The sequence below is a fragment of the Schistocerca americana genome, chromosome 3 (assembly GCF_021461395.2).
Source record: "Schistocerca americana isolate TAMUIC-IGC-003095 chromosome 3, iqSchAmer2.1, whole genome shotgun sequence".
In the NCBI taxonomy this organism is placed as follows: domain Eukaryota; kingdom Metazoa; phylum Arthropoda; class Insecta; order Orthoptera; family Acrididae; genus Schistocerca; species Schistocerca americana.
The window spans coordinates 373,125,935-373,152,358 of NC_060121.1; the positions used below are offsets into that span (position 1 = coordinate 373,125,935).

Consider the following 26,424-nt stretch of genomic DNA (forward strand, 5'->3'; position numbering starts at 1 on the left):
GTGAGGTTTTGTACAATATTTAAAATGCCATTTTGAGCTGTTCAGGTAACAACAATTTTGGACTTGGCAAAAGACAGTGTGTTCTTAAACATCCAGTTGCCTTTGCATTCAGAACACCTTTGTATATGAAGATGTGAGGTTCAAATCCCCATCTGGGCATCAGTTCATGTTCCAGGTGAGGTGCCAGTCATATGTCCCATTCAGATATTTAGTAATGCTCCCTAATGAGACAGCAGCAGGTGATCCTCACAAGCATCTTTGTGGCACTGAGTGATAGTCACCATTCTACAACCTCTATCTGAAGGTAACATAACCCAGTTGCAAACACTGTGGTGTCTTACTTTTGCTGAATGATGCTACTGTTGTAGGAAGCAGGTGGTAAGTCTGATGTGTACACTAAATAAAGCATAGGTCCTTGCTCTGTGCCACTAAAACCCAAACCTCCAGATCTCAGACATTCATATCAGTACCAAACATTGTGTGTCAATAGAGTATCAACTAAAACACTGATTAACTTCGTGGTGTCGTCCAGTAAAAGACACATAAATGGTAATTAAAAGTAAAACCAGAACTAAGGAGTATAGGAAAAGCGTATCTGTGAGCTGTGCATGTGAAGATCATTGGTAGGTGAGTTGCTAGAGTGTCGGATTGTCATACTAAAGGTCCCCGCATTCGAAACCCACTGATGGCAAAGTTTTTTTAACAGTTTATGTGTGAAATTGTTATATGGGAGAACATTTTTCTGGCATCTAAAAGGACATTTTGGAGTTTGTAGCACTGTTCTTTTGGCAGTCTGCTTTTGCCTCATTAGTTGAAAGCAGCAAACCTATTGTGTACATTTGTATAGATATCACCACACCTATGTATACAAATGTACTCTATGTGTTTGCTACTTTCAGCTAATGAAGCAAAAGCAGACTTTCAAAAGAACGGTGCTACAAACTCAGAATGTCCTTTTAGATGTCAGAAAAATGTTCTCCCATGTAACAATTTTGCACGTAAACTGTTAAAAAAGAATTCGCCATCAGTGGGTTTTGAACTCAGGACCTTTAGTCTGATGCTCTACCAACTCACCTACCAAAGTTCTCCATGTGTGCAGCTCACAGATATGCTTTTGAAATGTTCTGTATTTCTGGTGTTACTTTTAATTACCATTTACATATGTTCTCCTGGACAACAGCACACAGCTCGAACTAAATCAGTGTTTTGGTTGATACTATATCAACACACAGCATTTGGAACTGATCTGAGTGTCTGACATCTGGAGATTTGGGTGTAAGTATCTGCTATGTGAAGAAATGTCCACATGTATATGTACATGGAAGGACTTGACCACTAAGTAGTGACATGTATGTAACTGAAATCCTTATATAAGAGGACAGTATTTCACTCAGCTTTTGAAAAATCAGATACATGAATGTGTTTTGCTCAATATGTGCTACTCAGTGACTTGAAGTGTCAAAGTACAGTGGTACGTGACCACCACTTTCTTTAAGCAGAATTCTTCCACAGAATCTGGTGTTTGACTTTGGTACATTACAGTAGGTGGCACAGGGATATGTTTTTGAAAATTTTGAGATTAATATAGTTGCAAACTTGCAAGATTGTAGCAGTATAGAACTTGGAGGTCCTTGCTGCTCTTGAAAATATCACAGATCTACAGACTGCTATTAAAGGGTTCACAAGGTAAGCAGCAACATCTGGAAAGCATCTGCTTGATCAGCTTCAATTGGCGTGTCAAAACCACTGATTAACCTCTTTTTCTGAATGGCCTGTAAGGTTTTTGTCTCCCCCAGAAAGCTACCAGAATACTGGGAGATGTTCTGCCATCAAAGTGATAACTACTGCAACAGATGCGTCATGTCTTCAAGTAGAGTTTATAGCAACCATGTCTACCAATTCATTTTGCTGGCTCACTGACAGTCCTATGCCCTCACATGAGTAGCGAGAACCCGCTGCACACAACAAATGAAAGCCATTGCTATTTTCCAAAACAATTTGGCTTTGAGTTGCTGTACCATAGAATTTAGCAGGTGCTTTACGACTGTACTTGTGATAACTTGCTTTTCACAGAAGGTGTGGATTCTTTTTATAGTCATTCCAAGCAGCTGTGGAAATTAATCGACAGAACATTAAACCTTAATTGTCCTTTCCTTTTCCAGCACCCTAGCAATTCCTAGAGAAAATTCAAGCTGAGTGTTACACATTCCATGGTTTTGTGGCAGTGGATACCATACCCAGGTAAACGGTCACTAAAAGGTGATTGGATGATATCTGATTGCTGTCACTTGCAGTGTTGATCAAGTGTGGGACGTCCTTTACTTTAAGTAATATCCATTATAATTAAAATAGGAAGATGATTGCTGAATTACTTCCAGAATCAACTTGTTGGACAGGATTTGAACTTGTATAGGGTGGTCCACAAGAAACCACCCCAAAGTATAGACTGCTTGCCAGTTACATAAAAATTGTTGCCAGCCACAAGCATATGCAACAACAAATAGATAAATGTGTAATAATTAGATAATAAGGAAATAACAAATAAGCTGACATGGTCTGTATTTACTGAATTGATCTCATTTTGTACAGTACATTACATTACATTACATTACCTTCTGAAAATAACCACCTTGTGCTTCAGTCCACTGTTGCATGTGCCCTAACACGTCAACATAAATTTTGCACAATTCTGCCGCATCCATTCTCAGAATTTCATTACAATTATTGTTCTTGAAGTCTCCTAATGTTATTGGGTTATTTGCATACAATTTTCACTTTAGATGCCCACACAGATAAAAGTCACAAGTGGTTATATCTGGAAAATGAAGTGACTACAATCCTGTGCTGGGAGTCCTTGACTCACTTGAAGTTCGACAGGTTTCCCCATCCTTTGGCAGGCAGCACATGTACATTCATGGGGTGGGGGGGGGGGGGGGGGGGGGGAGACTGTGCATAATCCTCAAAAGATTCACATACACCCAGGAGTTTCACTATGAAAAAAACATGTGATCGGCAATCTGACTTGCTGACACGGCACACCACACACTGATTTTTTCACAGTGAAGAGGTTTCTTACCAGTTGTATATAGCAATTGTTTGTTGACCAGTATCTGATGTTCTGGAAGTTCACATACCCTGTCAGATGGAGCCAGGCTTCATCATTCCTGATATACAGCAGTGGATTCAACATTCGGCGCTCAATTGTTCGACATAGCCACTTAGAGCAAGTTACATGTTTTGCCTTATCTTCCTCCTTCAGTTCTTGGATGCATACCATTGCGACAATTTACATGTCGACCTCTTTGGACTCTGGCTCATTTATACTTGAATATCTGCAATAACAGCAGATGTACAAACGGATGGGGCATGATTCCTTTTCGTGTTTGCTACTGACCCTGTAGTACACAACTTTGTCACCAAATACTGTATACTGCTCTTTGCTGATATGAAAACATCAGAAAAATTCTTTACAGAAATGGCCTGCATATTCTTAAGTGAACCGGTAGACACATATGCTTCCAGTGTTGCAATTCTTCCTAGGAGAGGATACACATCACTGAGTTATTTACTTCACATGCCTTAACCAAGTTGCAACAGCCTTCATAGTGACAATATAAATTTTAGTCGAAACAGCTTCAAAAGAATAGATGGCAGTTGATGGGAAACAGTGGGCAGTCTAGTACTCAGGACTGGTTTTTTTATGCCATTGTGTATTTATAAGGGAGTAAGTTCTGTGTTTCGAATCAAAGGTGTCTCTGTAAAAATCTTGTTGCAAAGCTGCAGCATCACCCAAAAATCATCTATGCCAAGCAAGGATTTTTATGGAACAGTGTGTGACCACTGTGTTTTTATTATTTTGGACTGTCATTGACTGTAAATATAGTCGCTACCACTGCTGCTAGACTATATTGGTATGTAATGATGAGCAAGGGAAGATGTATGTGGCATCAGTTGTAAGAGCATGCTTGAATAATTGCTTAAACTACAGGTTTCACATTCCCTGCTGCTGGCAGGTGACCATTCCTTAGCTGAACTGCTGCAGTAGACAACTTCCTACTAAGTCAACTGGCCTATTGGATTTTCCTGCATATCTGCATATGAAACAGTTTTCTGTATCCACATTGGTTTGGCTACCACAGACTACTTACTCTAGTAAATTCACAAACTACCACTAATTATGAGTTGTTCTCATCATCTAATTGCTGCCATTTTGAAAGCAGCATAGCCATAACACAAAGATGCTGACCCAAGTTGGCATGCCTTCATCCTTTTGGAGACGATTTAGTGTTGTCACAGGCAGTTGTATTCTTCATGTATCACTCCAAAATAGGGAAGTGGTGAATGACATGGCCAAAAACCAGTCACAGCTTTATATTTTGTGTCTACTTATGCTTTGTAATTGGGTGCTAATAGTTGTTCTGTCACTGCTGTGCTAACAATAAGATCCAAATTGAGGGTAAAATTTCAATATACTACCTTCAACAACATATCATTTCTGAGATTTTACAACAAAAATTACCTGTATTGCTAGAATGTAATCTTTTGCTTAGTGAAGTGTTATATTTCCCAGATTTCTTCTTGCCATCTTGACTGTGAATCCCATTTTCACAAGGTCTCAAATGCCTTTAGCAGCTTTCTGTGTACTGGTTTGCACAATTGCCAGATGAAGTACTAGAGTCATTTTTGGTAGGTACATCAAAGCATTTGCAACTTCTTGACTCTCTGCATGAGCTACCAAGATGTTGACAGGACTGACAGTATACAGTTTTGTGGCAGGAACCACACAGGCATCCAGAAGAAAGTCTTATTCTGTATCAGGGATGCACAATTCATTTGCATACAGGTCTGAGAGACCTCCACACGATTGCTCCACTTTATTATAGTCAAATTATGGTAGTAATGTCTGACATTAGAAGTTTTGATTATTCTGTGTCAGATTCTGGCAGAAGGGTGGCCGCTGGCGATGAAACCAACAATGTTGATGTTACCCAAGCTCTGTGCATCTGTGCACGTGCATATTCTAATGTGAAGTGCCAAACAAATGAGATCTCTATTGTTTCAGCTGTAAAAATATAAATAACCATAACAAATTAGACAAGAACCATAGTTCGAATTTGTAGCACGTGTACAGTTTAGTAGCTCAGTATTATATACAGAACACATATGTAGTATGAGAGGCCTTTTTACAGCTGGTGGATAGTGCACCTTCTGCTAGAATATGATCGAAGAGTCAGTGATAGAATTTATGGGATATTTTCTGTTGTGGAATCTTAGTGCCTGGTTTAAAACAATTCCATGGACATTTTCAAGGAGTTATTATGTTTACATGTAACGTAAAAAGCAAAGTTGTCCTCAGATCGAAGGTTTTCAAAGGTTGGTTTGAATACCATTTTGCTTTTCTAAGCATGGTCCTGGTGGAGCTGATATTATGACCTTGTATTCCATCAACCTTTGAACTGATGTATCCAGCCAGTAATAAGAACATTTTTAGTTTAATTTTGACTCTGGACAAAAGTGAAGTATTATCTGCCTTTGTCAGTATGAATTTCAAATTGTAGCATCATCTTCCAAGTTGATGACATTTGATGTACTTATTTCATTTACTCATTATGTGGAGTTGTGTTGTTTACTAGTCAAAAGAATTAAGAGCCACTTCTACACCTTAAGGACAAAGTGAAACTTCTGCATCAAGTACTACCACTCCTAAAGAAAAAGTTATTGATTTAAAAATAGCAGTAAAAGGCTCATGTACTGACTATGATACCAACCTTGTATTCAACATGGATAAAACAGCTCATATTATCTACTGTCCATCAAAGAATCATAGACACTAACAGGCCAATGACACTGATACCAACACTGTGGATATGTAATTCACTAAAATAGACTATTCAAGGAGATAAACTGCTGGAAAAAATGAGTAGCCTCTGCTACACCTTTGGCTTTCAGCCAAAGGGTCGTCTTGACTACCAAGAGAACTGTGCACTTTGCTCTTGTTAACTCTACTGTTTTATTTGGCATTGCTTTGTGAGGACAATTTTTTTAAAAAGTTATGAAAAAATGAATTGTGATGATCATGATAAGATTGCCACCACAATCACTTACCAAACCAGTCTTAAAGAACTAGAAATCTCAGTCAAAAACAATAAGAACTTCAGGAAGGGTGTTACCTGTATAATGCTCCAGCATTGATTTTATTGTGTTGCTGAATGTGTTGTGATTGTGGGATAATTTACATAGGAAGTAGAACAGGAATGTTCTGGTACATGAAACACACTGTTGATCACTAAAGAAACATTTGTTGCTATCACTGTTGATACAAGAAAGCGGTCACAGAAACAGTCACCACTGTCACTAAGCATTTCCATCAAAGGGCCAGCACTTAGTCACAAAACAGGACCCATTGTACAAGTGACCACTGGAAACACTGTGCTCAATCCGTCAGGGCAACCACCACAGTCTCTGATGTATTCCAACACACAAGTGAACATTGAAGACAGTACACAATTTGTTGTTCAGGTGACTCCTGAAATCACAGCATATCCTGTCGCACAATTGATCACTGATAACACTACACAGTCTTGCACTTTGTCAACCACTGAAATCGTAGCACTGTCACAGCACATACAATGAACCAGCATGCTCTGATCTGCATCTGTTCGTGTGCAGTTATATATGAGTCCAGGGAAGTTGCAGCAGTAGGAACACATTAGACTGCTCTGCTAAATAATCCTGATGGGCTCCCTAAATTGGGCACACAGTGGAATGATACTACAGTTGGTAAGAACCAGATGCCACACTTGGAAACTCTATTATTAAGATCCTGTATTTCTGCTTTTATGTGGACTGTTCCATCCGCATACTATATAGCAGTACCGTGCTGTGATCAGTGCAGGTCGGCTAAGGTTGCTGGCACCAGTTTATGCTTTAAGTTTGCATCTTGGAGATGGTGATAAGTTGGCTAGCTGTGGTTGGGAATCATGGATGGTAGTTGCTACACAGCCCCTCATCCTCCCCTACCCCCCCCCCCCCCTTCCTGTGGGTAGTAGAGTGTTGGAGAAAATTGAGCTCACAAGTGCATTTGTCATCCAGAGCAGGATTGATAGTCTCGAATTGAAGGCTGTGCTGACTGGAGAGGCATGGTGGGACCATCCGAAGGGGTGGAGGGCTTATCATACACCCGCTTGGCTACAGCTGCATTGAGGAGTGCAGTAGTCCATGCTGTGTTATGGGAAAACAGAGCAGTTTTCAAAGAATGATACCATCAACCAACCATACCATGGCTGGATGGGTGTTGTGTGGTGATGGTGAGTTCCACAGAGTTGGGAAAGCTTGGTGAACAGGTGGGATTCAAACTGCCGCCCACAGTTCATGGTTATGTGGAGTGGGGAACCAAAGAGAGCTATCAACATAGGCATAAATGCACGTGCCACAGTTTCAGCCAAGATTCTAGCAATTGGTGTTGGCTCTGGCCAGCATCTGAAATGATTGGTGATATTTAGCAGGTACTGCTGACTGTCAGAGATATGGGGACCAACCTTGGTATGGATGTGAGTAAACCTCACTACACTCTCGGGAAAATCACCAACTGGAGTATGGACATGCTGCCCAACCATACCATGCTCACAAACAACACAGCAGCAGGTCCAGCGCCGGCCGCGGTGGTCTAGCGGTTCTAGGCGCGCAGTCTGGAACCGCGCGACTGCTCTGGTTGCAGGTTCGAATCCTGCCTCGGGCATGGATGTGTGTGCTGTCCTTAGGTTAGTTAGGTTTAAGTAGTTCTAAGTTCTAGGGGACTGATGACCACAGATGTTAAGTCCCATAGTGCTCAGAGCCAGCAGGTCCAGCTACAGCAGTCTGAGCAGGTGCCAGGCCACACATAGCAATGCATAACAAGCGTGGCAGTGGCTGTAAAAAGTGTAACAAAAAATTTGGACATGCCCAAAAGAACAGACAATAGGTATTCATAAAATTGATTCGCCTAGATGGGCAATGGATCCACCTCCTTCTGTGCAGATGCACAAGTATGTCTGACTTCCTGTGAGAATCTGAGTAGCGAGCTCGGAGGAAATGGATTGGGACTGTAGATTGGGAATGTGGGTGTGCGCTGAGATAGTCCATGGAGTTGTGGTAACACTTTGTCTCAGATGGCGCAGTGGTTAATGCACCTGCCTAGTAAGCAGGAGATCCCAGGCTCTTCATCTCAAGGATTGCACTTACACCGGTGCCTTCTATTATTTGTTGAATATATCGCAATCTCTGCCTTCTTCTACAGATTTTACCCTCTGTGGCTTCCTTTAATCCATGATGTCTGAACACATGTTATGATCCTGTCCCATTTTCTAGTCTTCCCCCTCCCCCCCCCCCCCATATGTTCCTGGTCTCACCAATAATATGGACACACTCTTTATTTCCTGTCTTATCAGTCCACTTAGTTTTCAGCATCCTTATGTAACAACACACCCTAAAACACCTTGTGGCCAAGCGATTCTAGGTGCTACAGTCCGGAACCACGCTGCTGCTATGGTCGCAGGTTCGAATCCTGCCTTGGGCATGGATGCGTGTGATATCCTTAGGTTAGTTAGGTTTAAGTAGTTCTAAGTCTAGGGGACTGATGACCTCAGATGTTAAGTTCCACAGTGCTTAGAGCCATTTGAAAACACCTTGATTCTTGTCTTCTCCACTATTCCTACAGTTCCTGATTCACTTCCAATCAGTACTGTGCTCCAGATATATATTCCCAGAAATGTGAACCTTAAATTAATGTCTATTTTTGATGCTAGAAGACTTCTTGTGGTGACAAATGCTCTCTTTGCCTGAGCTAGTCTGCTTCTTCTGTCACCCTTGCTGTGTGCAGTTGCATTATTTTGCTTGTAAGGTAGCATAATTGTTTCAGTTAGTCTACTACATGGGCTCCCTGTTTCGACCCTTTGTTAGTAATCTCTTTTAACTCTTAATACTTTCGTAGATTTACTCTGTTTCTGCAGACGGTAACCATGTCATCAGTGAATTTTATCATGGATGTCCTTTCACTTTGAGTATTAATCCCATGTCTGAATCTGTGTTTTATTTCTTTCATTGGTTCTTTGATATAAAAGTTGAATAGTAGAGAAAAGTGACTTCATTCTTGCCTCATACTATTTTTAAATCAAAGGGCTTCTCTCTTGATCTTCTATTGTTATTGGTCCCTCTTGCTTCTTGTCCATATTGTATTGTGCTGGTCTTTCACTATAGTATATACATATTTACCTGAGAATTTTGAACCTCTTGCATCATTTGGTGTAGCTAAACACTTTTTCTGTGTCAACAAATACAGTGAATGTGTCTTAATATTTGTCTAATTCCTGCCTCCATTATCAAATGCATCATTCTAAAGCCCAACTGATCATCATCTGACAGATCCTGAGTTATTTTTTTCGATTCATCTATATATTATTGTCTTCAGTAACTTGGATTCATGAGCTGTTAAGCTGATTATGTGATAATTCTCAGATTTCCATCACGAGTGAGTGGAAGTCCGAAGGTGTGTCTCCAGTCTCATGGATTCTGCACTCTAGCTTGAATAATTATTTGACTGCCACTTCCCCTACTGATTTAGAAATTTTGGAAAAAAAATGTTGTTTATCCTTTCTGCCTCCAAAAGCTGTGTCAACCTCTGGCTCTAATACTGGACCCCCCATGTGTTCCCAAATCAGCAACCATTTCTTCTTCTATCACTTCAGCTTGTAGTTCCTCCTCCTTATAGAGATCCTCAGTGTACTCTTTCCCCCTATCTGCTCTCTCCTCTGTGAATAACAGTGTAATGCCTTTTATACTCTTTGCCTTTAATTTCATTGTAGATTATATTAAATTTTCAATAAGCTGAAACTGTCCTGATGATCATTTACTTTTTGATTTCTTAACATTTTCCCTGTAGCCATTTTGCTTTAGCTTCCCTGCACTTTCCTTCATTCCTAAGTGACATATGTTACTGTATTCCTGTCTCTTTTTAATGAACATTTTTGTACTTCCTTCTTTCATTGATCAATTAAATTAATTCATCAGTTACCCAAGGTTTCTTCACAGTTACCATCTTTGTATCAATATACGTCTGCCCAGTCTGGTTGCCTTTTCTCTAGAAATTTCCATTGGTCTTCAACGTAATCACCTATTATGACATTATCATAGCAGCTACAGCACCAGAGAACTACACACGCACCACGCACATGCCACCGCCCCCCCCCCCCCCCCACCACCATTATCATTCCTCAACACTTTAGTATCACACATTGGTTCTTCTTGATGATCTCCATAAAATTCAGCTTCCTTTTCATCATCAGCAAATTGTTTCCTGCGTCTATATTTGCTCTCAGGTACACCTTACATTCCAGTATTTGATTTCAGCTTCTCTCTCTCTCTCTCTCTCTCTCTCTCTCTCTCTCTCTCTCCCCCTCTCTTTCTCTGATTTAATCCAGCTGGTTACATCCCATGTCTCCAGGCCTTTTTCAGGTACTGGTATATTCTCTCCTCTTATGATCCTTAAGCAGTTTATTTGCTATTACTAGCTGAAATTTATTGCAGAACTCCAAGGATTCTCTCTCTTCTTTTATTCCTGCTAATGAGCCAATATTATATCTAAACCTGTCTTCAATCAATTATTGATAAAATTATTTAATTGGGTAGATAAAAAATCTGTTTTCGGGTTCTTCCGCTGGTATAGCATTGCAGTCTGCCATGATTACATAGTACAGAGCTTGTTATGTACAATACTGCTGTCAAATTTTAGGCAGTGGCAGTTCTTAATAGTGTTGGACATAACTGTCATATAGACAGGTTTATTGTATATGGCAGTCATTTCAAACATTATCAAGAGTTGTTACTGCCTAAAATTTGACAGCAATAACGTACATGACAAACTGTGTACTATGTTATAGTACATATTTCAGATTTTGTTGTATTAAATGACAAGTTTGTTATTGCATCAGAAGTGCATAATATACCACTGATGATGGGTTATAAACCCAAAAACCAGTTTTGGCAGGTAAAACATATCTAGTATAGATCATATTGTATAGAAGATATCCTTTAATATATATCTGAAAGCTGCAGAGCACCAAGCATTCAAGGGTAATATTTGTTAATTGCATGCCATGTTTATGTTCCAAGTTACAAATGTTGCTCAATGTGATAACCATATACATTCATGACAGCCTGGAACTGCAGTAAGGATATCATTTCAGAATCGTTTACAGCACTTTTCGAACAGTGGACCCTGGAATGTTCAGCTATCGTGACACGGCTCGTGTGCTACTTATAGAACGCACATTGCATCCAGCATTCTCCATCATGGCAACAGTAACTTCAACAATTTGTGCCACAATTGGCTATCACCTTCCCAAATCGCCAGTTAATTCAAACTTCCAAATTGTGTTCTGCAGCCTCGGTGTGGAAAGAGGACCTTTCCTTCTTTCTTTAATGGCGTTGATACTTGTGAAGAACAGCAGCACTGTTGCTGTTGTTTTGATAAACACATGTAAGAGTAAAGCCCCGCTTGTCTTGTCCAGACCTAAGTTGACTGTGTGGAACTGTAATGCAAACTGATGCCTGTTTTCAACCCTACAATGCCATACCAGTACCGGCACGTAACAAGAAGTCATGACACTAACACCACTAACAGTACAGATCCTGCAGCACACAGTCTGCATCATCATTCCTATAAAGTTGGATACCCATATGGTAAATAATTTTCCATCTACTTTGGCTCAAGTAGTGCAAGTGTAATTATAGCCACATTGTATACCTGAACTATTGTTGTTGATTCAGAACAATGCTGTCACTGATCTCTTTGCCCTTTATTTTTATTCATAACAAAGTCTATTCCTTTTATTTCATTTTTCTGCTGCTGTTGATGTTAACTTACATTTGTCTGATCAGAAATCCTTATCTCCTTTTCGTTTCACTTCACTGGCGCCAACTATAACCAGATCGAGCCTTACGCTTCAGACATGCCACACTTGCAGAATAGTACCTTTTTCAATATTTCTCCCTCTTTGCAGTTCACTCCAAGAGACCCAAATGGGGAGCTAATCTTTAATCTTTTACCAATGAGAGATCACCATGATACTTTTTCAATTACAGGCAACATTTCTTATGGATATACATTGCCTTCTGCATCCTTATGCCATTGATCATTGTTGGGTCTGTTGCTTTTAGGGGCAGTTCTTCACCAGAGGCAAGAGGATACACTGAACTTTTATCAGCCCCTCTACCTTCTTTGACAAAGATGTTGGCAGATGACTCTGTATCCAAAGTTTTCAGCCACCGTTGTTGTTGATTTTAATTCAAAATCTGAGCAATGGCTGGTATCGAATCTGAAACCATAGCTGTTTTGATTAATAGTCTAACAGGCTAGCCTTAAGATCATGATGACATGCTGTTGACTATCTTCTTTCTGTTAATGTTCTTCATTTTATCTTGTTTTCGTTCTCAGTGCTAGAGAAAAAGGAAATGAAATAACATCGGCTATTATGTCAATCACACAGTGCTCCCCCACTCCCATTTTTCCATTGTCTCAACATGTTAACCATCATTCTTTTGTTCTTCAGAATGGTGTCTTGTTACTTAGTTATTTGTTTCCTCTTCGTACCTCTTTTTGCAGTTTTGGTAACATGATACTGGAAATACAAATATTGGAAGGAATAAAAGTAACCACTCACTGTATAGTTGAGGACATAAATAAGATTGAAATCATAACTGAGATTTCAGACAAAGTCCTTTCTCAGAGTTAAAAGAGAAGGGGGATAAAAACCACACACACACACACACACACACACACACACACACACACACACACACACACTATAATGTCTCCCAGCTATTGGTCTATGATAAATGTATCTTTGTCTGTTTCCAATTTTACTGGTATCCTGTACCTAGTGGTACCAATTGGTCAGTCATATATTTTTGTTTATTATTTTTGTTCCCCGGTTGAATGTAACTAGTCTCTTTGGCCATGTCAGCTATATGAATGTTTTTCACTTGCTTTCCAAATTTGAGTGGCTTCACTTAATTTGACATGCTTAGCTAGCACAAGTCTGTGACAATTACATCTGTTAGGACTCTGGGTCTCAGTGATTTCACTTACATACTTTTTCAGCTGTTACAGTTAGTGAACAATGACTAGGGTTGCACACCTTTTTAGTGGCAAACAATGTATGTTATTTCAAGGAGAACTGAATAAAGAGTACATTTCTAAAAATATTAGTTTGTTGGGGGAAACTCATTTTACTTGTTTCACAATAAGGAACTATGAGCAGACTATTACTGGGTCCTGTACAGGGGTAAAAACCAACAGATGTGCTAAGAATTGCTTCAGGTGATCGGAAGGTTTCTACTTACATTAAGAAAGTGTAACAATCAAATTTATGGATACTGTCTGTGGCTCCATGTATACTAATGACAGGAAAGTCTCAATTTATTTAGGATGCCTTTTTGTTGTATCATTATTCTAATGGAGAGTTTTGTATCTCACTTCACTGTTCATATTATGTTGGTGTAGGGAAAAGATTGGCTTCTGGAAGGCTGAAATTGCACCTTCAAGTAAACGTCAGTTCTGAAACCAACAATTTAGTACTGAATATTTTTTTGTTATCACCTAGTAGAATGGAAGAGAAAAGGGAGATGAGACAGAAACTGTCAAGATTACACTCAGTATCTCCATTTGAGGCTGAGCCATATGAGCAGGCAATGGACTACAATTTGGGAGGAGACAGAGATCAAATTCCTATCCAGCCACCCTCATTTACATTTTTGATAGTTTTCCTAAGTCACTTTAAGTGATGCAGGAACAGTTTCTTTGAAAAATGACATCACCCATTTTCATTAATTAATTCAGCTCTTCATTCACTGCACTCTTTATATACCATAAAAGGAAGTTTCTGGGTTGTGGGACAAGAGAAGGTTTATCTTAGCAAGAGGCACAAATCATAGAAACTTAATCTGTGCACTGCATTGACAGTAAATTACAGCTATATTGCTTAATGCTGTGTGTGTTTATGTCAGCTAAATTAACCTAATAAATAATAAGGAAAGCTGTTACTTTGAAAAAAGCTATTGCTTCTTTTGCTCTATTAAATAGCTGTTGTTTACCTGCTGTTGGTAGCTTAATATTTACTTAAGTACATTTTCAGAGAAAGTAGTTTCCAACAATGTAACAATAGAGACTTGTTTACAACACACTACTGCTTGTCATGCAACTTTGCAAAGAACAATGCTACTTGCAGTGTAGATAATAGAGATTTTCAATCCTTTTATCTAGATATTCAGATAATTCACCCAAAGAGTGGCTAATGAAGTATATTTTTAATTTTTAATTGCCAGGCAGTCCCAGGTTTTTGCTTTATGTTAATTTTAGGCAGCAGCTTGTGTAATACCTTCTCACCAGAGTATGTAACTCAGTTCTGAACCTTAAGCAAGAAGACAGAGTCTACATGAAATTTATTCTTGTGGCTTGTATTATGATTGTGTGATTTTTATCATCAGCAACGGAAATGATTAGTAGTAAATTAATTGTGAAAGTTAGCATAAGAATTTCAATGCTTAAAAAAGCATCTGAAAGATGTGCAGTTATCTAATTTACAGATTATTCTGATTGGTTGCTTCTGTTTAATAAATAGTTTCTTTATTTATTTTAGGTTGTCTGCTCCATTAGACAACATAGGGTGAAAATATGCAAAATAAACCAACACTTGTTTTTAGATGAACTCTGTGAGATATATTTCTAAGATCATAAACTGCTGTACCGAGCTATGTGTTGACTCCATTTTAAATTGTTATGTAGTTGGACAAGAAAGTATTTTGCAAAGTGTTTCATTTAGTGTATGGCCACTAATATTTACTTCTGGTGCCATCAGTCTCTTTTGTTTATTTGAAATTACATAATATGAGTCTCTGTGAGATTAAGACTTCAACTACACTATCCAGTCACATTAATGTTACTACCTGTCAGAAGCTTGAATAACCACCTTTTGCATTGCAGACCACTGTAAGATGTCAGGATGAGTGTTAGTGAGGTTCTTGAAGGAACTGACAGGGATGTGGAGGCCTGCCAATTCCATTGCCTTGGTTGCTTGCACTAGGTTTCTCAGTTGAGGATCAATGGTGCCAAGAGCCCAGTGAAGGTGGTCCCACGGATTCTTGATTGGGTTTTAATCTGGGAGCTTGGTGTTCTTCAAACTGCACACTACACTGAGAGCGGTCGATATATTGCATTGTTCTGCTGGTAGGTGCCATCATGCTGAAGAAAAACAAACTGTATGTAGGAATGGGCATGGTCCCCAAGGAGAGATGCATATTTGTGTTGATCCATTGCACCTCCCAAAATGATGAGATTCCCCAGGGAATACCACGAAAATATTTCCCCGACCGTAATGCTCCCTCCTCTGGCCTGGACCCTTCCAGCAATTGTTGCAGGCTGTTCGCTTGTTAGACATTTCACACCAACGGAGCATAAAATGTGACTCATCTGAAAAGACCAGCTGTCACCACTCAGGATATCCAGTTGCAGTAATGGTACGCAAATTCCAGCATCATATCGCCGATGAACAGCAGTCAGCATGGGTGCATGAACCAGGCACTTGTTGCAGAGACCCATACACAGCTACACTCGCTGAATGGACTTGGAGGAGACGCTGTTGGTAGCCCCTTGGTTCATCTGGGTGGTCAGCTGCTCAATAGTTGCATGTCTACTTACCTGTACACATCTCTGCAGCTGTTGTTCGCCATTGTCATCAATGGACCATGGTGCACCACAACTGCCTCAGGACTGGTTTTGAATAGTGCCATTTTGCCATGAACGGTATACTTTAACCACATTGGCAGTTACAAACTTAGCCATTTCGGATATGCTTTTACCCTTGCCCCAAAAGTCAATGATCATGCCCTTTTGGATGTAGTTAAATCACACCATTTCTGCACTTCGACTGCACGGTTTTCCGCATCCTGGGACACATTTCATGTAGAGTATCTTAGTGTATGACCATTAATGTCTGCTTCTGGTGCCATCAGTTGCTTTTGTTCATTTGAAATTAAATAATATGAATCTCTGTGAGATTAAGACTTGAACTACACTGTCCAGTCACATTAATGTGACCACCTGTCGAAAGCCTGAATAACCTCTTTTGCAGTGCAGACCACAGTAAGACATGCAGGAAGAGACCACCTGAAGGCACAAAAATGATTTTTCCAAACACTTTATATACATCCCACTGCTAGTGTTGCCACCTGATGTCTGGGAGTGGTTCTTTCATGTTGATGTTGAACACAGGCGATCAACACATTAGTGTAACTTGGACTGTACATTAGCTGTAAATCTCTTATAGGTCTGTTCAGGTGTCTAGCAAGACTGAGTTTTGAATCATCCTTAAAACCATTGGACAGTCATTTATGCAGAATTAAGATCAAGAGTGAACCCACTGTTGACTTGTGTTTTCATTTTTTAATTAGGATGCAGAATTTAAAATTCTGCTGGTGATCATTTTGTAACTCTTGTCTACAACTCATCCTTTGAATTAGACAGAGCTCTTTCTTTCTAGCGCTACTTTAATATCAAGAGCTAGTCATCCCTTATCCTTTTTTGTGCTCATTTTTTTTGGTAAGGAAATTAAGACTCAAGGTGTGAGGAATATGTTTACCTCTTTCTTAAATTTTCCATCTTCACTGTGTGTCTTAAAAATCTTTTCCTGGCATTCTTCCCATAAATTCTTTATAGGCACTGTTGTTGAGTCATTGTTTGTGATAAAATGCTTTTTCTACAAATTGGACATAACTGCTCAGCATTTTTTATGGCCAACATTTGGCCATTTTGGTCAGATAAACTGCTATCATTCTTACAACTACATCACAGAAGGTAGTTGGTCTGAACCAAATTGTACATGGCTGTTGCAAACAGTATTTCCTTCAATCTTTATTGGGAATTTTAGTGTGGTTAATAATCAAAACCTGGACTTCAACAATCGTTGGTGTCCTGTATTTCTTTGATTTGAATGATTCCTATGTGATGTTCTAATAGTTCTAATAAGCACAATGCATGTGCTTACATCCCATGTGCTCTTTCATTTTCCTGTATGTGTGTTGGAGGTTCACCTTTTAATTATTAAGTCTTCCGATATTGTGGTTGAAGATAAATATTCTTTAATATTCATGACATGCTGTGCTTGTAGCTGTTTCTACTATGTTTACTCTGCAGCTCTGGCTATTGGATGAATTTACCTAAAAAGGGCCTGGGGAACATGTTGGAAATCACATTTTAGGATGGATACTGCTTTGGTCAGAGAGAATACTTCAGTAATTAACCACACGTCATCTCGTACCAGAAGTATTGAGATGAAAACCATACCATGATGCAACTTAGTGAGGGATGAGGCACAGCTCACACTCATTTGTGAACACCTCTCTCTCTCTCTCTATCTCTCTCTGGATTTCATGGTGGAGCAACTGCTCATAAGCCACACATCCAGTAAATGCCAAATAACACCTCGCTTGGTGTAAGGAGCATAAACATTGGACAATTGAACAGTGGAAAAATGTTGTGTGGAGCGACGAATCACGGTACACAATGTGGCGATCCAATGGCAGGGGGTGGGTATGGCGAATGCTGAGTGAACATCATCTGCCACAAGGAGGGTGCCTGCACCCCTTGTTTTGCATGGCACTATCACAGCACAGGCCTACATTGATGTTTTAAGCACCTTCTTGCTTCCCACTGTTGAAGAGCAATTCAGGGATGGCAGCTGCATCTTTCAACACGATCGAGCATGTGTTCGTAATGCACAGCCTGCGGCGGAATGGTTACATGACAATAACATCCTTGTAATGGACTGGCCTGCACAGCGTCCTGACCTGAATCCTATAGAACACTTTTGGGATGTTTTGGAACACCGACTTCATGCCAGGCCTCACTGACTGACATAGATACCTCTCCTCTGTGCAGCACTCTGTGAAGAATGAGCTGCCATTCCCCAAGAAACCTTCCAGCACCTGATTAAACGTATGCCTATGAGAGTGGAAGTTGTCATCGAGGCTAAGGGTGGGGTAACACCATATTGAATTCCAGTATTACCAATGGAGGGCAACATGAACTTGTAAGTCATTTTCAGCCTGATGTCTGGATATTTTTGATCACATAGTGTATGACAAAGAGGATTTCTGATTCCTTTACCAAAGTAGTATGAAACTTTTTTCACCAATGTTCTCAGAAAGTTCCTCACTGTACACCAGATTTTACGTGATCTACTTATCTAATAGGTAGGACTGTGAATTCTGTTGCACTTTTGATTACTTATGTCTTCATGGTTTATATCTTTTCAGACTTCATTTTATTGCTTATTGTTCATACATTTTTCAAACAAGTCAGACATTTATGATTCTTTTTTTTTACAGTTTCAAAACTTTTATGCTATTATTATTTCTTAAAGATCTAAGAGACCATTTTCCTGCAGCATAGTATTATGTGCAAGTTATTCTGGCAGTTGGATGTTTTTTAACTTAGGTTGGGTAACCTAAGATATGTTGTTTCACTCCATGCAGCAGTGCAGAATGTGTGTCCACCTGCTAAGTCTATATCAACCTACTGTCAAAAGGTGTACACAGTTTCTGCTTTCTACTATTACTCTCTTACTATAGTCACAATTAGATGACAGATGCATGTAGGTGTGCTTTCTGATATTGTTATTGCTACTGCAATCTTCAGTCCAAAGACCAGTTTGATGCAGTTCTCCACACTCCATTATCAAATTAACTATTCCTTGATGTTCAGGATCTGTTCTTTCAGCTTACCTTTCCTCCCCAATTTGATTCTTTACTTCTGCACTAGTTACTTGATTTACCCATCTAATCTTCAGCATTCTCTTGAAACAACAGACTTAAAAACTGTCTGTTTTCGTCTTGTTTGTACTGTTTACTGTGCATGTTTGATTCCATATAAGAGTACACTCCAAATAAATACTTTCACAAATGATTTTCATACACTTAAATTTATAAGCAGTGTTCAAAAAACATTTTTCTTGGTGTTGCCACTCTGCATTTTATATTGTATGTACTTTAACTATAATCAGTTATTTTGCTAACCAAACAGCATAACTCATCTGCCACTTTTTTCATCTTGTGTCATTATCTAATTTTCTCAGTATCACCTGATTCTCAGCATTACCTTCAAGACACCATCCATTCCATTCAGTTGATCTCCCATGTCCTTTATCACTTCTGATAGAATTGAGTCATCACCAAAAGTTAAACGTTTTATTTCTTCTCACTAAATTTTCATTCCCTTCCCAGTATGTCTCCTGGTTACATTTACTGCTTGCTCAGGACATATTGAATAACATAAGGGTAACTACACCCTGTCTCCCTTCCTTCTCAACTACTGCTCCCCTTCCACGCCCTTGGACATATAATTGCAGTTTTGAACCACTTGCATATCGTAAATGTTTGTGGGCTTTAGATACAAGGGAAGCAATGATTGAAAGAAATACTTTACTGTGAAATACAAAACAAAAAGTGACTAAAAAAGGCAGCTGTTTGAGGTGCACATTTTGACACATGTGTGAAATAAAAACCTACTGCTGGATAACATTCAGTGTTGTGTTCCTCCACCCCCACACAGTGTAACATCCTCACCATGCTTTTGAGAAAGTGTTCGAGATGTTGCTTCTTGAGCCCCAACCATTCTTCAATGGAAGCCCCATCATGAAGTGCGCAGGTTCATAGTGGTTATGCATAGCAAGTTTCAGTTGACTCCAAATGTGTCCAATCAGTCCACATCAGTATATACCAGAAGCCTCTTCATTTGGTCAGTTCCTGCCTCCTAGGCGAAGGTATTACATGGGTGTGGTGTGTTCATCTTGAGAGGCAAATTAATTGTCTCAAATTATTCTCCATAGGCAAAGGCATTCAGCATCTGTACATGGTATTGTTCCAAAATGTGACTGATCCACCTCCCTGCACAAGATGATTGTCATTTGTCTGACATATCCTGCATTCATTTGTGAAAAGAACTCGGTGCTAGCAATCCAGATTCCATTCGAAATGTTACCTTGACCAACTTCTTCACCCACCGCAGTGGGATTACATACTGTTGTCTGCAATGGATTACCAAGAAGCTAAAGTGAATATGGGAAGATAGGTCTTCGGAAAGGCAGCATCCAGATTTGGTGCGTTCTCCTTGAGGTATTAGAGCCATAGTGGACATTAGCTGGCAGTGCTGACATTGGGCATCTACTCCAGGGCACATCCTCAGTGTTTTATGTCTCACGATAGTAGCTGAATGTTCAAATGATGTCACTGTGGTGTACATCACTCAGGAGACACTTCCCATGCTGACGACTCTTTTTGCCATAAAATGAGAATGAACGTAGGGCCTGAGGTTGTAACAATCTTTCGAGGCACATTGACGGACTGAAAAAGTGTGCACATACTATATTGTCCCATTTATGTTTAGAGGCACAGGGCAAATTGTTTAACTGCTCTGAGAATGCAGGTGTACCTCCATTACACAGCTCGAATACATAGCAATTTTTTAAGGGCAAAAGAGTGATTTGAAGTTGGTTTCCAATCAAAAACACAACTATGCAGATTGTGAGAGTGGTGTAAAACGTATTTTTTTGGACAGTTTCAAGCATGACTCATACTGCAATTTTAGCCACAGAATTTTTACAGTAAGTCTCTCAGCAATGCACGGCACATTTACCACTGAACTTTTTACTTGGTTTAATTATGTGTGTTAAAAGGGACAGCAGAGCACAAAGGATAATTAGTAAACTAGCAGTGACCGAATAATGTAAGTAGCAGACAGACAGTGCAGTACGGATAAGCATACGAGACAGGGCAAGTTAGGCAAGGAAGAGAAGTTGACTGATCTGACAAGTGCTGGTAGATACTGGACATGGCTATGGTTTTTTTTTAGCATGGTAAAAAAAAGAAGTTAATGCTACCATAGGAACTGTAACAAGCTGTAAGAGTACTGTGGCTGTGTGACTTGCTCTCAGTCCACATCTAATGCAGTCCATGGTAATAATAGACACCTAAAGAAAAAAATATATATATTTACTTATGGCTTTAATACTTTATTAGGAATGTGACAAGAAAAAAAATTCTAATTTTCAATGAGGCCTACTTGTTTGAGTTTAGTTACATGGAACAATTTGTAAAAAAATTCAAATATTATTGAGAGCAACAATGTTCAATATGATTACTGCGTACCTCACTGGGCATCATAGCAAATTTAAGTTTTTTATTTACTTGCTGCAACGTGTGCAAGGTTTTGTGTGTGTGTGTGTGTGTGTGTGTGTGTGTGTGTGTGAGAGAGAGAGAGAGAGAGAGAGAGAGAGAGAGAGAGAGAGAGAGAGAGAGAGAGAGAGAGAGAGAACTGACTGGAAGCGAGTCGTATTGTATAGTCCTATCAGTTCCCCACCATCTTATTCTCCAAAACAGGTTGAAAAATGGCCAATAGGCAGTAATAATAGAGATAGGTCTGTGGTGATCTGGGTCACAATTGAATGTACTCTTGTTGCCTTATTGTTATTCTCTGCGGATGGACAGAAGTAAAGAATTATGCCATAGATGTATGTTTCCTAATTGGAGCACCATCTCTCAAGAAGTGCCAAGTGCCTGCTGTGTACATGCATTGCTTGATGAACTTGTAGAAGTTCAGTACCTCTGCCCTCCAAACTCAATCAACCAGTTTGAATATTACACAGTAATGAACTTTATATAGCAGTGCCCGCCTGGTTGGCCGTGCGGTCTAATGCATGGCTTACTTGGCGGGAAGGAGTGCCTGGTCCCCGGTGAACTGGCCAGTCTGTGGATGGTTTTTAGGTGGTTTTCCATCTGCCTTGGCAAATGCAGGCTGGTTCCCCTTATTCTGCCTCAGTTACACTATGTCGGCGATTGTTGCGCAAACAAGTTCTCCATACTCTACCACGCAAACATAGGGGTTACACTCTGGGTTCGGTGTGGGGCGGCGGAGAGGTGAAGTGGACTGCAGTAGTCATCGTGGGGTTGTGGACCACTGTGGCTGCGGCAGGGACGGAGCCTCTCCATCGTTTCTAGGTCCGCGGTTAACATACAATACAATACAGCAGTGAAACTGGTACAGAATTCCTGCTCAATCCTTGTTGATGAAACTACAGTCAACACGCCGTAAGAAGACCCCAGCAGCTCGCAGCGCTGTTGCTTGCGTTCAACGTTGCTATAGAGATGTTTACAAAATATTGATACATTACTGATTGAGGTAGCTGCCGCACCCAGCCCACTGCAACTGTCAGGGATCAACTTACACCGACTCAGCTATAAGTGCTGTACATTTTGATGAGTGGTCCACAGTTTCAATATTTCTGACAAGCTAAAATTCAAGACTGAATACCTGTGTTTCATAAACTGTACACTACCAGTTATACTATACAAATACACTTCATGGACTGATTCAGAGTTTCACAGTGATAGGTACAAATACAGATTTCAGTCCTAGCATGGGACATAATTTTCTTACACGTTTGTGGCAGTGCATAATCTGCTAAAAAGAAAAAATGCATAATCTGTCTAAAATTTATTTGATAATAACGCGTAGATTCCACATGAATTACAACAAGAAAAGGGTGGTCCAATGTCAGGTTCGTGCAAGAATTTCAATTATTCTGCTAACCATACTGTAACTTATTATTAAAGAGATTTTTGTTGTATGTATATATATGTTTGCGCTTAACACTTACAGGCTTACGATGGCTTGAACTGGTGAAGATCCATGATCTTGATGATAACAGACTTACATGCACCTCTATTTGTGTCAGTTTGTAGGGTATATTAAAGAAAAATTAGGAATTGGTTATATGACATACATTGAGACCAAATATTGATTTTTCTGCTTGTGTCTGATGTGTTGATGACTGCAGTGAGTACATAAATCAGCATGTAAGGAATGAATATGTGTTGGAAACTTCACATTTGATACTGTTGTGAACACACATGTAGCAACTTATTTTCCCCCCTGAGACAAGGTGTTGAGAGATGTCCAATGTTTAACTGAATAATTATTTGCAAATATTTATGTAAGTGCTTTTTTGTTTTCCCTTTTCATGATTAGCAGAGCACATTAAACATTGATAAAAGAATAAATGATAAGGAATAATGTCTCAGTATATTCATAAAGAACACTTTAGCACAAAAATAAGTCTTATTCTAATTTTTTGTGGCAAATATTTTCAGATGCACTCAAATGTTAAACTACAGATAGCTGCCATATTCTGCATTTCAAATTTGGTGTGGAGAGAGGAACCTGGTGCCGGTGAAAGGCAAGCCAGGTTACGGGAGCTGGGTGTGGTCAAACTGCTTCAGCAGCTTATCCTCACTAGTGACACACTGCTCTTTGACAAGTGAGTTTGATTGATTTCATGTCTTACTTATAACAGATAAACAAAATATCAGTGAAATTAAGAAATAGACAAACACAGATAATGGCTTTTTGAGTGTTATGAAGTAGGTGGCACTATGTTATATGTTGGGAAACAAATTCCACATGCTAATGTTGGAAGAGTATCACCTACAGTATGTTCTAATGCCACAGTCTGCAGAGTGGCAAACATCATAGTGGAGCTGCAGTTTGTGATTAAGTATCACTTTTAAAAAATGATTAATGTTCTATTGTAAATGGGAGCAATACATGTTTTTCATTGTTGGCAGTATAGGCAGACAAGAAGTTCATATTGACCCACAGGTTTCTGGAGACGTCTTGTGTTATTTAAATTTGTCAGAACTTATGTGGTACCAACAGCCAACATTGTCAAAAGAGAGCAATTACAGAAGAGCAGTTCAAGAAAGTACTGGGTTAATTACATATTCTGCACCAACTTTAAAAACTGGAGGAGTGACAGTTGACAGCCTTTGAAATACAAACAATATGATTTATATGGAAAAGGAAAAATCAGTTAGAAAATTACAATCACATGAGAACAATAAAATGAGCGTAATCTGTCAGTTAGTAATTGTTATTAAGGTAAACCATGAAATCACATCACCAAGTTATACTACAATGGGGAATTAACAGGACAGGGCTATGGTTGTTGCAGTCTGCATATCCTGTCATTTTGTGCACGTAGATATTATTATATGAGCCACCTTTCATGTGGAGTAAGAACAGATGTTTCTTGAAAATCTAAAAAATACTACGGATTGATTCTGCAGGCACATCAGCCTCCTCCTCCCCCCCCCCCCCCCCCCCCCCCAACACTATTATTTTATGAAGGATGCTTTAAATCTGTAGTATGCAGCAGGTAATAAACCATTCACGATGTTACGAGAAACCATAATTTTACTATTTAGAGGAGCACTCACTGTGTTTTACATTTATAACATGTTAAAAGTAGTTTACCAGAAAAGAACCCAGTTCCCTATCTTTCACAGCTGTGCACGAATAACTGCGCATACCCCATAGACCAATTATCTGCCACTCTATGACCTGCAATACGGTAAAAAATGTCTATGAAGTGTCCGATGTTGAACTTAATATTTATTACTCATGTGGAGAGAGATTATTCACCAAGAATCCTCCAAAAACTTATTGGTTTCGCAAAAATTGCTTATATGATTTTTGTTTGGATGCGAGAAAATAATTTGATATGCCCTTTCAGCACACTGAAGTATGACTTCTCTTTAATGCTAGTACAAGAGTGTGGCATGCAATGACTTATACAACATTTAAAATTTGTTGTATTGCAAAAATTGTTAACACTTATATCAACAACTATGTAGTTGCATTGGAATGTCCTGTACTACAAGACAGCTGCCTCAGCAAATCTGTACTGTTGTTATTCAGTATCTAAACTGTTATAAACATGTTCTTTTATTGTATTATTGATTAAATGGGAGCAGAGCCTGCTGTGAAGTGTCATGGGCACTTTTCCGGTTTTGCAAATTGTCAAACGGCACATGCACTAATTTTATTTACTATGTAGGAAAAGAGTGTCAAGTTGCAGACAAGCACTCACAAATAACTTTCGAGCATACCTTATGTACACACAACTGCCAACTCCAGCATTTCAGGCTGGAATTCCGGCCCAAGATGCTGGAGTTGGTGGTCGTGTGTGTCCCCTTTACTGATGAACGCTGTTTTAATCGTGCCTGTCTGCAAGTTGACATGTCTTCTTTACGATAAGTAGCAATCTATCTTTTCATACATTGTTGATATTCCTACCTGGAGTTTCCGTCATTTGATTTATTTATTATGTGTTTGTTTCAAAGTACGATTGAGGAAACAGAACTTATGCACCAATTTATCTTCTCTTTACAGGGTAAAGACAGCATTGACGCAGTTTTCAGAGGGTTGACTTATGGACAGTTGGTTAATTTCACAACATTAATTTGTCTTTTTATTAGAAGACTGTTACTATGTAATACATTTGACAAAAAGTAGTTTGAAGAGAGACTGTGGCATTAATTCACAAGGCAAAGCTGTTAATTATGTCATTAGAACAACTGCTTTGTGCATCTGTTTGTATGAATAAAGAAAAAAATGTATGTTAATAAACATCTACATTCTTTCTTTAGAGTCTAGCATCTAAAACCCATAATAAAACAACCCCCCGCTTTATGCGAATAGAGGCTTATTTCCTTGCAGATCTAGACAAGGTTAATTGAAGATTTTAACTAGAGAAAAACTTTTGCTTCTATAAACAAAGTTTCCCACTATAAAATTAGAAAATTTAAGCAGTGGAAAATGTGGAGTTAAGCAAAATGAAAACTTTTTCTGATGAGGCATCATAGTATTCTTAAAACATGAAAAATCCTCCACTGACTATTAGGATATGTCACTAATGACGAAGGGGAAAAAAAATCTTTCGAAAATGACTAACGGCTGATGGTGTCTAGTAAACATTGTGATTTTGATGAATCTTCCACCATTTGAAAGTATCCTTCATTGACCCACACAGTACACTAATAAGATATTCAAGCAACCTCATGATCCAGTGAAAACAATACCTTCTTAACTTACTAATTTGCTCTTTTAAATTAATATTCCAACAGCACATTTATAGTATTACTCATTACTAAAGAGAAGTACAATCCACTATCCAGTGTACTGTTTGGGATGGATGGTTGTTACCAATTACTGACATAAACATGATACCTGCTTCACTATCTTTCTTTTTTTATTAATTTGGCAGAAAGCTTTTTTTAAAGAGCACTGTATCCAACCTAGAAAATGAAACAATAATACTCTCTAAAACTCGTACATCATCTGCAAAAGGTTATAAGATCTACAGACACTGACACAAATACTGTGAATAAGTGCAATATTCCACCAGTTCGTCATGCATACCAAATATGTTAAGAATCCTCTGGGTCTGTCACTTCCCGTCCTCCAGTTATTTACTCTTTACTAATATCCTTTACTTGTGT

At 39.1% G+C, this 26,424-nt stretch overlaps 1 protein-coding gene across 1 annotated transcript in view; it reads left to right on the forward strand.

Annotated features, from left to right (window-relative positions):
* The window catches only part of LOC124605412 (armadillo repeat-containing protein 8-like), a 131,447-nt gene extending 105,881 nt beyond the window's left edge, over window positions 1-25,566 (forward strand). The window contains exons 12-13 of the mRNA XM_047137064.1: window positions 23,236-23,402; window positions 25,316-25,566. Coding sequence (XP_046993020.1) covers window positions 23,236-23,402; window positions 25,316-25,352 — 204 coding nt within the window. The 3' untranslated portion in view covers window positions 25,353-25,566. The remainder of the gene's footprint in view (window positions 1-23,235; window positions 23,403-25,315) is intronic.
* Window positions 25,567-26,424: the final 858 nt, after the last annotated feature.